The sequence below is a fragment of the Pisolithus orientalis genome (assembly GCF_024613125.1).
Source record: "Pisolithus orientalis strain OTSU chromosome Unknown F5J12scaffold_13, whole genome shotgun sequence".
Lineage (NCBI taxonomy): Eukaryota > Fungi > Basidiomycota > Agaricomycetes > Boletales > Pisolithaceae > Pisolithus > Pisolithus orientalis.
The window spans coordinates 325530-338582 of NW_026260794.1; the positions used below are offsets into that span (position 1 = coordinate 325530).

Here is a 13053-nt window from a genome sequence, read left to right on the forward strand (position 1 = left end):
CCTTCTGGATATTCAAGTACTTTAAGGTCAGGTGCTTGTTCCTTTTTTCTTTTTTTAATGCAAATTGGTGAGTGGAACACAAATAGTCCAAGCAACATACTCTAAGGCTCACCCATTGATTCTTGTTCACACCCATCAGGTGTGCAAGTAGTGTTGGTGGAGGCTGTAGTTACTGGGAGAATAGAGATTGTTTTGTTGCAAACAGAATTTATAAGTAAAACTCACCTGCTACATAATCACCAGGAGTGGGAGGCACATTGGAGAACATCAGTGGACAGGGAGTTTTGAGAACCAAGTACCAGTAGTTATTGTGACCTTGTACATAACCAGAAGCTTCTAGCAAGTTTCCAAAGGATCATGTGTTTTATTTCATTTCGAAGACTAGAGACCTCACAACAATAAATCCACAACTTCTCATCGATCCAACGGTTGGAAGCGAGTGTAATAGTGCTTAGTCTGTGACTCAACTAACTCTTGTGTTGACTCTGGGAGATCTTCAACGAAACGCCCTGTCAAATTCTAAGCAGAGAGCAAGAGAGCAAATCATAGTCACAAACCTGGGGACCCAGAAAAGAGGGCGAGAGCGGGAACAACGGTATTTGGTGGTATAACAGTGTTGTCTGCAACTTGAGCGCAATCTTTGATTATGGTGAATTTCCCCTGGTGGCTAGTGAATTCTGCGACGGTGACGGAGAAAGCAGGCTTCACTAACAATAATACAATTCTTTCCAATGACAACATGATTGCCTATGGTGGCGGCCTCAACAACGGTATTCGCTCCAATATGAACGTGGTCCCCGATCTTCATAGGATAATAGTTGAAATTGCCGCGATACGTCTTATACGGTGGTCTCGAAGTATCTTCAGTAAGTCGGCAGCCTCGAAGAATTGATAGACAAGCACACCTCATGACGCACCCTTCCCCAACCAGACAGTACCTTCCCAACGATATAACCACCGCATGTCCTGGGCCTGTCCTTCTGAGGTCTCCTCGAATGATTGCACCGCTCGAAATGATGGTCTTGCCTCCGAGAATGATGTTCTGCGGACCTGCTATGGTAGCTCGGCGAGAGACTTTGTTGCCTGTATCCTTTGTGTATATATGCATCCTGTAACATCCATGTGTATGAACGACTCCTTACCGTCTCGATGAATTCTGTTTTGGAATAGTAAATTGGCGTGTCCATAGTGGCGGCGGGTGAGATATCTCGCGTCAAGGAAACCGACTGTGGCGGCTAGAAGCCACGACAAGGCAGCACCGTTACGCCCACCATGGTCACGTCCCCGATACTGACCACACTGGCCTCAAATCGAGATGCATGTCGCCAGTCACTGTTGCGAAGGGTCGTGTCAACCCCCCGTTGCATTGGCGTCAGGCAGTTTTCAGGCAGGATACCACAACAACCCCTCACAGAACGAATACCACGCACGACACTGCAACCGTCGTTATTCCGAAGGTTATCCACTTCCTCACCTGCACATCACCAGGAATCTACCCCAGAAAGCGGCTTTTTGGACTCTCGAAGTAACAAGCCAGTATCTTATCATGGGCCCTTGACCCAGACATTTCGTCGTCTCAAGATCTTCTCACTATCTTCTCTGGCACTGTCATGCGTTATGGCACCCTTCATATTCATCGTCGAGTCCTCACTTCCCATGTCAGCACGCATCGTCCTAGCCGCCACCGCTCTAACTACGAGTGGCGCCTCAACCGCTTTAGTGGGCTGGTCGGGTGCACCATACGTCGTCGACCTCCGCAGGCTAACTCCTGCCGAAAACGGTGGTATCGAAGGCATCGAAATGACTACGCTCACGTTGACATTGAGGAAGCTCACCACCCGTGTGTACGACGCCGACTTCCTAGTTGACACGAAACGACCATTTGCGAAATGGGAGCTCGCACACCAGGTGCAATTGCCGTCCCCTAGCGAGGAACCCGCGACAGCAGCTAAAGCGGGTGCACCAGGGGAGGTGGAAACAGTGGCAGAAACCCTCAACGCAAATAATGATGTGATAGGTCGGTGGGTCGTCCGGTGGGGGGAAGGCGGAGCAGGATCTTGTGAAGCGGTTGGTAAAGTCGTCCGGTAAGATATCCTACATCTTGTCTTTTCAAGTCTTGAACGGCTTTGCAGATATTTCAACGTGCACCAAGAACTTCTATGATGCCCATTTTATGCGGAGTCCGTGTGAGAGAAATCTTTGGGACGGGGCCAGTATCTTCAGTGTCTATTCGTATGTCCTCCGTTTTTGTGTTATGTTGCGTCTCAATGAGGAGCACTTGAAGTCATCAGTCGATATGTAGTGGACATTCCCTCTCACACAACGTTGGCTGTTTACCCTGAGATGGGGCCAGATCGTGAACCATGACGTACAGAAGCTAATCCTTTTACCGAAAACCATGAATTGGACCTTGACCCGCGAAGATATTGACACTCTCCTTATTGGAGATATCATGTTTTACGAATCAAGGAAAACGTCAATGACTTATCAGAGAATAGCGACCTCAGGAGCCGAAGGCTTAAGTAAGCAATCCGCCGCCACTAAACATCGGCTAGCTAAGTCAGTTTCCACACTGAACCACCTAACGGCACAGAGGAGGCTGCTGCTCCTGGTCGGTAGATATCGCGTCGGCGGAGCTGGCGCACTGGCAACTTGAAGTAAATTAGCGCATTATGCCCCTACAGCCTTCCACCATGACTTCTCGGCCATCGATCCATCATGCACGTGCAAGAGCCTCGTGGTTCATACCTCAACGACCGAGTGCATTTGATCTCGTATCAAGCACATTACTCGCTAGCGAAGGAGATCGGTTGGAGATCCAATGATGTCTGACACTCTCTCGGGCATCAGTGGTTCCTGGGAAAGACCATCGAGCAACCGCTTGTGTCGAGGCCAAACCTTGTTCCATATCCTTCGCACGACGAGTGCACGAGTGATCGTACCCCCATGTGCTGGAACGACCGCCAGTGGCTAAGACGCAGCAACAAGGTCAGCGGTTGTCGTGTTATCAGTAGGGCATACTTAGGCAGACAGCCCAAACTCGTTGCTGCAAGGCGCCCCTTCCAGGTCATGATTTCTAAACAATTCAAATCTCGCGACGACCGGGACATGCTCGGGTTTCCGGCGCGAACTATGGCGTGGTACCCCTTCGAGATTCGTTCGTAAGTACTTGGTCCTGGATGCACATTACTAGTTGGTATGTTCCCCGCCGAATAAACCTTGTAATATGAGGGCTCTTTCAGCTTTAGCATGTGAGCCGGACAAGTTGCAAGCATCGGCTAGCACTGCAAGGCATCACATGTACCGTTTCTGATGGGCCGAAAGATGACACGATATGCCGCGAGCCACTGTGGCGGGCAGACCTTCCAGAAGCAAGCCAATTGTGAGTAAGGTACGCCCAAGTTTCTATACCTTTCTTTTTCTAGCACGAAACAGTTGTTATCTACATGTCCTCCTGTCTGGTCGTTGCCAAACCTCCTCTGCTCACCTGGCGGCGATCAGAAAAAAGATGACATTCTGGTCGTGCACAACGCTACTGATGGACGAGCAAGTACCACCGGTTCCGATCAAGAAATGAATCCATGTATGTAGGGAAAAGTATTAAGTGATGGTGGTGATCATCACCCGTCATGATACATGGATGGATCCCGTTTGGGTCCGTCGTATTTCAGGTGTGGAATGTGCAGGGAGGTACTTCCGTAACGTCGTCTCTAACCGCAAGCATAGATTGGGCGAGTAGTTGATGGAGCAATATGCACTTTACTTTATGGATCGTAATAGTCGTCTTATCTACGAGTAAATCCCATTTAGGATTTCCTTTGTCTCGACGACATGCTGCGTTTACACTTCACTAGTTGGATGTTCTCATGCCCACTTGAAACCACTGATCGGGTCGGATGCTGCAGCTTTGCTCTAGTTTATCAAAAGAAAACTATACCTACCACATCCCACGAGCTCATTGTTATTGATTGCCTTGTGCAATCACAAGCAGTAATGTACGTCCATAAGCATTCACCCCCAACTTCTCGGTGGTGACCCTAATGCTGATCCGGCTGATAAGACGGAGGTCCTCTCCAACAAGTAGCTCCTCAAATCGCCGCGGATCACTTGTGAATGGTGCTCCTCCTGATAGACATGAACTAGGGTTGCCGTCCAGCGTCCGACTACACGCATCATTCCTTCTTGCACGCCACATGAATCCAATCCAACAAGCGAGTCTGGAAAGGATGATATATGTTGCAGGAATCTGAAAGAACAGCACGTATATAGATATATCGTTGAGATTGCACAGCATGACACGTGCTCCAATTGGGTTCCGTGACTAGTCAGCGCATATTGGAGGGTAACATACAACTACGTCAAGCTTTTTGCCATGACGGCGACAAGGTAAGGGCACACTACAGCTTGGGCTTAACCTCTTTGAGACGGGCTCCAAGGAAGTCTTTCATCTAGGATGCGTGAGTTAGGATTAGTCCGCTATTTTCATCAAGAAGAATGCAATGTGAAGGATTGGGATAAGGAGGGCCACATGAGTGTGCGCCACATGGGAGTGTAGAATGGAACCAGCGGGACCTGAACGGATAGCTAGACATACAGTTGCCCTCATATAGGTTATCCATTGGAACGGGGACCACATGTGTGTGGATGTTGGATGCGTCCACCATCTCCGGTACGATCTCTGCAATTGTGCGCGCTCCGAGGAGACGCATGTTCATCTCGAATTCTTCCTGTATATGACATACATTGTACAAAGAAAGTGAGTCATTGCATTCCACAGTACTCGTTAGGTATAGCGCAACACCCACATGTAGTATCTGCAAAGCCTTATCGATGCCGTCTGGTCCGTATGAGGAATAAGCATACAGGAAGGGTCTGCCAATTCCAACTAACGAATCACGTGAGAATGCATAGATGTCCGCTCCGTCTCTGTTGTAGCTCACCAGCAGTAGCCCCGAGCGCGACCGCTTTGATCACATCGGTAGCGCGTCGCACGCCACCATCCACAAACAGCTGGAACTTCTCATTCGGGAAGTTGAGCCCGCGTTTCTCCTTTAGCTTTGAAACGACTTCGACAAGAACCTCTACACCTGAGCGGGCAAAATCCAGCTGGCGTCCGCCATGGTTGGAGAGGACAACCCCAGCGAGACCGCGATCGTAAGCTTCGAGAGCATCCTGGTGGGATCAGTCAGTTTCGGAACAACGTGCAAGACCTGAGCTACGCCTGCCTCCCAACTTTGCACGCCTTTCAGAATCAGGGGCACTACAGAGATGGAAGGTGAGTCTGACAGTTGAAGCCAAGATAACTTGTCCTATTACTCTTCGTAATACTCCTGAACCAATCTAAGTCTGCCCATTGCAATGCTGGGTCGATGAATGACTACGCCGTATGCAAAACACGATGAGTTCGTCATGCTTAACGCGGTCGTATCCATGTAACCCATATCGAAACAAGACTCACACTGATGGCCCTCGCTGCACCTTGCGACCTGTCCACGTTTCCTTGGCCCGCCTTACTCACCTCGGAAGGGTCCTCTGCATCGAATTTCTGCCTCATATCTTTCTCGCGTCGGCCAAGTTGCGGCGCATCGACCGTGATAAAGAGTGCTTTGATTCCACGGCCCTCGGCGTGTTGCACTATTCGCTTCGTGATCGAACGGTCCCTGTTTACGTACAACTGGAAAAATAAGGACTTGACCTGCATCGGCGGCATTGACGATCTCGTCAAACGAACAGGATGCCAATGTCGGAATCTATGAATTGGTCGATTTGCCAGCTGTACGGGCGAACTGCAGGGATACCTTACATACCATTTGAATAAGCCCGTGTTTGGCTGCGGCACGTGTGAGGTTGAGCTCGCCATCAGGATGGCCAAGCTTTCCCAACGCCGTAGCTGTCTATTGCATTATCAAAGGTTTCTGCCCGTATCACGTTGGCGCAACCAAAACTTACGATGTAAACTGGCATACTTGACTTATGTCCTAATATCCTCGTCGACCAGTCGACCTTCGTCACGTCTCTGAGGATGCGCGGACGGAACCATATTCTAAAATATGACGACTGTAAACGATCCAGCGCGTCCGCGCGCGGCAACGCGGAATTTGCAAGATGCATGACACATACCTATGAAACGCAGCGTGGTTTTCCCTGTGCGTAATCTCGTCATCCGCCGCGGACGAATAGTATGCCCACGCCTTCTCGGGCATCACTTGTCTCGCAACCGCCTTCACGCAATTATGAATGAACACTCATCACAGAGAAGAGAATGTGAAGGACCAGTGCACCTCGAAATCATGCAAGTTCAGGATCTCCGAAAGCCTCGGGCGTGAATTGATCCGCGCCTGTCTCGCCTGCTCTTCCTCGCTCATCGGATCATCCAAGGCAATTTGGTTAATTGTACTGCGGTCGACAGGTCCAAGGCTATAGTGTCGCCCCAGTCATTACCGGAGTTATCGAAAGCCCAGAGCGCAGTCGATGGAGACAGTGGGGAGCAAGAAGTAAAGCCACATACTGTTTATCCGGTTTGAGATTGGTCGTGATCGCATCAGGAGGGTGTATAGGGTCATATTCTTTCCTGTTTGTGACGCTCTCGATTTAGCGACTCGGGGCTTGGTAAACAGCTTCAATACCCAAGGCGGGACATACGTTGCATCTTTGCCTGCGTATTTGAGGATAATCTTGCTCCCGCCTATTTCGACCAATTATGAATTTGAACGCTGTCTTTTCCAAAGAAGCAAAGGCAGGATTACCAGGGTGATCTGCACATGTCCCGCATGACTGAGGTGGGTTGATTTGGAGGAAGTGAGAGGCATACCATCGAGGAAGTCTGTCACGTCGTACACGTTCCCTGTATCATATTTACAACCAAGTCAATACATATTCTCTCTAACGACTCGAGAAACCTGGGGAGAGGGTTGACACGCATCAACACACCATGAACGATAATCCAACAACTCTCGCGGGAGCTATGTGCTGCCACTTCTTGTGCTGTAAGTAGTCTCTTGGCCTGTGATCCCACTCCACTAACGTTCACTTGACCATTCGACCCTGAGTCCATGGTCCGTTTGTCACTTCACTTTCTCTTCCGGTGAGATACCGAGTGCAAAGGAGGAGAGTTGCGACGTTAGAGCGGGGACAATGAACTTCGCACTTGGCAGAACGTGAGTCGAGAAGAAGGACCGCAAAAGATAAGGCAGAGTATGAGCACCACACGGGCGCTGACAGTGGGAGTCCTGACTTTCAGTTCAACTGCAAGTTCCACAAAGACGAGAAACGCGGCCGAGAACGGTGCCGACGGGCCGCCAGCTCAACCCCTCCTTCACCTCCAATGCGTGACGTAATCTACGGAGAGGCCAACTGCACACTGAAAAAATAATTCGGAGGATGTAAGCACCCAAAAAAATCATGACGGTGATTAACAAAGCGGTCCCTTGACCTCCTAATACATCGGTAATAATGAGATTTGTCCAGACCAAGTTCAGGCCTCAGGGACCTCGTGCTGCCGATACCATAGCCAGGGTTCTGCACGTGCCTGCGCCAAACAAAACCAAAGACGCCATTTCGAGACCCTGACGGGACTCGTTGCCGATTTGGCCACCCGAATAAAAGTCAACGTGATTGGCGATCCCGTCTTGTCGATTGGCTCGTATTAGGGATCGAGTCCCCGTAACGTAAACTTCCAATTGGGGTATAGCGCAGCCGAAGTGCTTCATACACGTAAATGAAGGTAAGTTTAATGTATGCGGCACTTGAGGCCGCGGGGACTCCGCATCGACACAGATAGCCAGAGGGAGCCCAACTGCCTTGTAAGTTGTCAGCGAGACAGTGGTGTCAGTGACCCTACTCAGTGGAGGCAGATCTACGTGATATACATACAGCTTTCGTTGTGCGGGTTTACATACAGCTCGCAACGACCGATGACGGAGGCGTACATGAAGTTTACAGTAGCGACTTCTCCAAAATATGGGGGGTGCCCAAGATGCATCAGAAATATTGTGCATTGCAGGACGATTAGAGAGGGAACATTCTACTTCAGATACCAGTGCTACCGATGTGCGAGACGCCATGTTCTTTTTATACAACCTCGCCCTTAAAGCCGAGATGGAAAAAATGAAAGAAAAAATGAAAACGAGTGCAAGCATGCCTGGAGAGAGCAAGGAGATATAAAACAAGGAGGTTCAACGAGGGAACACTCTATACGACTTCAAAAGCCGTTCCGCCCGCCCGAGCATCGAGTTCGACAACATCGCTCAGACCTTTCATAGCCATTAAAATGAAAATTCAGCACAGGAAAAAATCATGCGCACCCATGACTTCAAAGAACGCTTTTGGATCCATTCCCTGCGCAGAGGTAAAGTCCGTGCCCGTCTTCTTGAGGGACTGCATGGCCGCCCGAATCCCGTGGACGGCGGCAACGCACGAAACTAGAGAGAAAACTACGCAAAATGAGTCCACGGCTACTTCACCAGTTAGTAAACCTACTGATAATCTTTGCACCAAGTACTTCTGCTTCTTTGCACGTAAACGATGGCGTAAGACCGCCCGAAATGACGTTCACGAGTACCGGCTTCGGCTTGAGGGCCTCGATTGTCTTGGTGAGGAGTTGAGAAGTCTTGACACCCTCAATAAAGCAAACATCTGCGCCGGCATCCGCTGCAAGCTTCAGTCGAGTGATTGCCTCATCCATGCCAAGTACTTGTGCGGAATCAGTGCGGCCAATGATTACCTACAAAGGAAACCGCATTAATGATGAGGATCGAAATTACTGATCCACGGGTGGGACCCACAAAGTTAGAGCCGCCTGGGATGGAGTCCCGAGCAATGACAGCTGCACGGATGCGGGTAACAAACTCTTCCCGCGAAACGACTTGCTTCCCCATTAGATGACCACAGCGCTTCGTCTGTACCTGGTCTTCAATGTGCATAGCAGCAACACCTGCACGCGCGTACTGATACACCGTGCGAGCCACCATGGCCGTACCACCGAAACTTTCATGCGTGTAAGAAACAGTAACGGCGTAAAGACGTAAAGGCATACCCAGTATCGGCATCGGCGATAACAGGTGTCGTGGGGCTGAGACCGCACACCATTTGTGCGGATTGAACGAAATCGTTAAGAGTTGCGATGGCAAGATCTGGCATGCCGAGACGAGAAGCAGTGGTTGCAGCACCGGACTGGTAAAGGCAGTCGAAGCCAGCTTCTAGTGCACAACGAGCACTAATGCCATCGCAGATGCCCGGAGCAACCTATGAACACAGTCTTAAGCTTTTATCGTGCAATATATAAACCGATACCTACAACAATTCCGGGACGAGCCAGCATTTGTCGGAGACGAGTTGCAGGATCATATGAGAGGGGACCGTCGATGAAGTTCTTGGGATCCAAACGCGGATTATAATATACACCTGGTTTGAGCGGGCGTTCGGGGGAAGGAGTGAGACGACGGTCAGAAGGTTCGGAATCAGTAGAAGAAGTATCGGTCGAGGAGCGATCTACAGCGACAACCTGAACTACAGGTGCTTGTGTAGGTTCTGGGCTCCTATAATAATCGAGACCGGGGGCCATTCTTCTAAGGAGACTAAAGAGTACGGTAGGTAGGAACGGCGTGGTGGAATATACACAGGGGGGAAGATTAGAGAAATGGTTTGTGGGGGAGGGCGCTGTTGAAGATTGAACAGGAAGGGGGCGGGTATTTGTAAGGTTCGGACGAGAGCTTGTTTTCCTTTTTTTCATGCTTACTTACAGGATATTCGCCAACCGACGCAGGCGGACACGCACACTGGAAAGGGTTAAAGCGGTGTTACGTACAGAACCTGTTTGCCTGCCAAGCGGAAAAGCGGAAAGGTTCATGATGACAGACACCGCAAAAGGGAGAGCGATTCCACGTTGCGGAATTTAATTCCAATCTGCTGCCATTAATTCCTCTCCCTAGGTCGGGTTTACGGTTGATAGCAATCACTTGACTTGAAAAGATCCAAAAGGTGCTCCCTTTGACAGGCCAGCTCACCGGAGTAAAGATAGCTTAGCCGTTGTTTCAGGGCTTTGACATCGGTTTGTTTGTATCCCTGCACGTCATCGGCGACCATTAACCAAAGTGTAGTACGTCGTTGCTGCAATCCCACGTGCTCCCGGACGTTGAGCGGAGTTTGGCAGCCACGCCGCCTCGAGTCGCCATTGATTTCCTGATTTGGAAATACCGACTTGGACCACCACCGAAAGGGAAGAACACTGTCAGAATATCTAATATTTGGGAATCTCAGATTCAGCGCAGTAACAAAGTTCCGAGCGGTATTCCACGAGCAAGCGATTAGTACCCAGTGTTGGTCTTTTGGAAAACAAAGCACAGTCGGCGTTAGAACGAAAAAACGAGAGACCACCGCTCGCAGCCCAGGTCGTCTTCGCCGACCTCCACCAGACTGCAAACCGGTCTAACACCGACTCTGTCATCTTGATCTCACCGGGTGGGCACTGTACGGTGTCTGCTATTCCGTTCCGTCCTTCTAGATAACCTGGCCTTCTGGTGTGTACTTTCTTTCCGTCCCAAGAAAGCCGCCTCCCTGAAAAATGTCACCCATATCTACCCAGACAGTCGCAGAACATGCGAGCCCAGAAAGTTGCTGGATCATCGTACACGGACGTGTATACGATGTAACAGAATTTCTGCCAGGTATGGCGTTGTTGCGCCACTTCACATGTGCCTCTTCTCATTCCGTTGATAAGAGCATCCCGGTGGCAGCAAGATCATCCTCAAATATGCCGGAAAGGACGCTACGTACGTTCATTTCTCCTTGGCGATTTGTCCCTCACTCATTGTCTTGTGCAGTGAGGCATATGATCCAATTCACCCTCCCGATGCAATCACCACACACCTCCCCAAACATAAGCAGTACGCTTCTATTTCTGTGCAACGCTTTGGCGCACTACTCACTGTTCACAGTCTTGGCCCAGTAGACCCTCAAACGGTGGTCAAAATCGAGAGAGTTCTCAGCGAAGAAGAAAAGAAGCGCCAAGAATTAGTAGCTTCTCGCCCTCCAATCGATGAAATTGTTAATCTGCACGACTTTGAGGTCAGACGTGACATTAACGAGATGAAAGACCCCTGACTTGGTTGATGCCTAGGCGGTCGCAAAAGCCATCCTTCCCCCTAAAGCATGGGCTTATTACTCTTCTGCTTCAGATGATGAGATCACCATTCGGGAGAATCGCGCTGCCTATCAGAGGCAAGTTGATTCCTGCGCACGATTTACCGTCACAATAAGCATACCCACAGAATTTGGTTCCGCCCGCGGATTCTTCGCGATGTTTCGGTGGTTAACTGGTCTACGACTATCTTGGGTTACAAGTCGTCACTTCCGGTATATATCGTACGTACCTATTCCCCCACGCGCCTCGTGGTTCATGTCTCACAAACTTTCGACTAACCCTTGCGGGGACCACTGCATTTCTCACTTTGCTTTTATTGCCACCCTTCCAGTCTGCCACCGCACTTGGTAAGCTCGGGCACCCTGATGGAGAACTCAACTTGACCCGGGCTGCTGGTAAACATGGCGTTATCCAAATGGTAAGCTAGGGGCATTTTCGCCCCATTAGGCAGGTTGCTTGTATTGACCCCTTTTTGTCTCTTCCTTTGACACGCGGCTGCACGTTCCCATCCACACCACGACACATAGATCCCGACGCTTGCATCCTGCTCGTTTGACGAGATCGTCGACGCCGCTGTACCAGGTCAAACCCTCTTTTTGCAACTTTACGTCAATCGCGACAGGGAAATCACAAAGCGCTATGTTCAACATGCCGAAAAGCGTGGTGTAAAGGCCCTCTTCATTACCGTTGATGCCCCACAATTGGGTCGACGTGAGAAAGACATGCGCATGAAGTTTGTCGACGAAAGTGGTGTCGCCAAAGTTCAGGACGGCGACCAGAATGTGAAGAAGGACGAAGGAGTTGCGCGTGCGATCTCGGTTAGCGCTCATTGCTTCATCCTGGCTGGTTCATCTAATGATACGCTCGAGGTAGTCCTTCATTGATCCTTCGCTTTCATGGAAAGATATTCCGTGGTTTAAGAGTATCACTAACAGCAAGTATTCGCCAGCCTACGCAAAATGTGTCTTATGTGACTTCCTTGACAGTGCACATTGTCCTCAAGGGCGTCGCGACCCCCGAAGATGCCTTGATGGCCTATGACTACGGTCTAGCTGGCATCGTTCTTTCTAATCACGGTGGAAGACAGCTCGACACTGCTCGTTCCGGTGTCGAAAACCTCATTGACATTGTTGCGGCCCTCAAGACTCGCGGCCCATGGCCGAACCCGCGATTCGCGATCTTCGTGGATGGAGGTGTAAGACGCGCTAGCGACGTCTTGAAGGCGATCGCGTTGGGTGCCTCTGCTGTAGGCGTAGGACGTGCCTTCATGTACTCGTTCTGTGCGTACGGGCAGGAGGGTGTCGAGAAGGCGTTCCAGATCTTTAGGGTATGTTTGTCTGGACTGCGTTGCTCACATTTTGCTGACAAGGTGAACTAGGACGAACTCGAAATGAACATGCGTCTCATTGGGGTGCGCTCGATCGATGAGTTAACCTCTGACTTGGTTGATGCCAGCGGGCTCCACGCACACGTCGGCATTACCCCAACAGATAACCTCTACAATTCGACATGTGCGTTACTCTTGGTCTACTCTTCCGCGTTCACCACTGACCATCTTGGATCAGACCAACCCCTTGCGCTTGCTCCGTTCAGGGCGAAACTTTAAACCGTCTTGGCGGTTCATGATAGATACTTGAAAGTGTGTATCTTACGCTTGCACAGCCCTGTTTTTCGTTCCCTCTACGCAAATCGGAATGGTATTCATACTTCCATATTAAATTGCGGGATGAGATAGTAGCTCGAACGCCCGGTGAATCAGCGTGAATCCTTGGACCAACCCGTCTTACAGGCAGATAGTGCCAAGGCGCCCAGCAACCTCGTTCATTCCGTGTTTTGTCCCGCAAACTGCGGAAGTCAGATAGGCTGCCCCACCGAGCTACTTGCAACTCAATGAATCCTTGGCGGTCGAAAAA

At 50.2% G+C, this 13053-nt stretch overlaps 5 protein-coding genes across 5 annotated transcripts; 2 read left to right on the forward strand and 3 right to left on the reverse strand.

Annotated features, from left to right (window-relative positions):
* Positions 1–414: 414 nt before the first annotated feature.
* F5J12DRAFT_720538 (trimeric LpxA-like protein) lies at positions 415–1187 on the reverse strand (the record flags this gene model as incomplete). Its single annotated transcript, XM_051741244.1, has 4 exons — positions 415–509; positions 558–660; positions 713–1090; positions 1143–1187. The coding sequence occupies 4 exons, from the start codon at positions 1185–1187 to the stop codon at positions 415–417; spliced, it is 621 nt and encodes a 206-aa protein (XP_051600189.1).
* Positions 1132–2499, forward strand: F5J12DRAFT_82165 (uncharacterized protein). The gene is made up of 3 exons (XM_051745318.1): positions 1132–2084; positions 2133–2232; positions 2292–2499. Exons 1-2 carry the CDS (start codon positions 1273–1275, stop codon positions 2161–2163), a joined length of 843 nt encoding a protein of 280 aa, XP_051600190.1. The 5' UTR covers positions 1132–1272; the 3' UTR covers positions 2164–2232; positions 2292–2499.
* A 1569-nt stretch (positions 2500–4068) lies between these two features.
* F5J12DRAFT_829177 (FMN-dependent dehydrogenase-domain-containing protein) lies at positions 4069–7228 on the reverse strand. The gene is given in 16 exon segments (XM_051745655.1): positions 4069–4441; positions 4595–4727; positions 4806–4885; positions 4941–5172; positions 5226–5260; positions 5317–5377; positions 5459–5695; positions 5715–5750; positions 5808–5894; positions 5950–6043; positions 6121–6221; positions 6282–6417; positions 6509–6571; positions 6643–6685; positions 6812–6844; positions 6931–7228. 16 exon segments carry the CDS (start codon positions 7052–7054, stop codon positions 4398–4400), a joined length of 1539 nt encoding a protein of 512 aa, XP_051600191.1. The 5' UTR covers positions 7055–7228; the 3' UTR covers positions 4069–4397.
* A 962-nt stretch (positions 7229–8190) lies between these two features.
* Positions 8191–9562, reverse strand: F5J12DRAFT_720580 (Pyruvate/Phosphoenolpyruvate kinase-like domain-containing protein; the record flags this gene model as incomplete). The annotated part of the gene is made up of 6 exons (XM_051741247.1): positions 8191–8252; positions 8304–8432; positions 8479–8722; positions 8784–8985; positions 9035–9243; positions 9296–9562. 6 exons carry the CDS (start codon positions 9560–9562, stop codon positions 8191–8193), a joined length of 1113 nt encoding a protein of 370 aa, XP_051600192.1.
* A 994-nt stretch (positions 9563–10556) lies between these two features.
* Positions 10557–12833, forward strand: F5J12DRAFT_82237 (glyoxylate dehydrogenase). Its single transcript, XM_051745351.1, has 12 exons — positions 10557–10664; positions 10718–10769; positions 10821–10883; positions 10935–11064; positions 11117–11217; positions 11268–11361; positions 11472–11558; positions 11668–11958; positions 12014–12074; positions 12127–12467; positions 12519–12651; positions 12706–12833. The coding sequence occupies exons 1-12, from the start codon at positions 10562–10564 to the stop codon at positions 12744–12746; spliced, it is 1497 nt and encodes a 498-aa protein (XP_051600193.1). The 5' UTR covers positions 10557–10561; the 3' UTR covers positions 12747–12833.
* Positions 12834–13053: the final 220 nt, after the last annotated feature.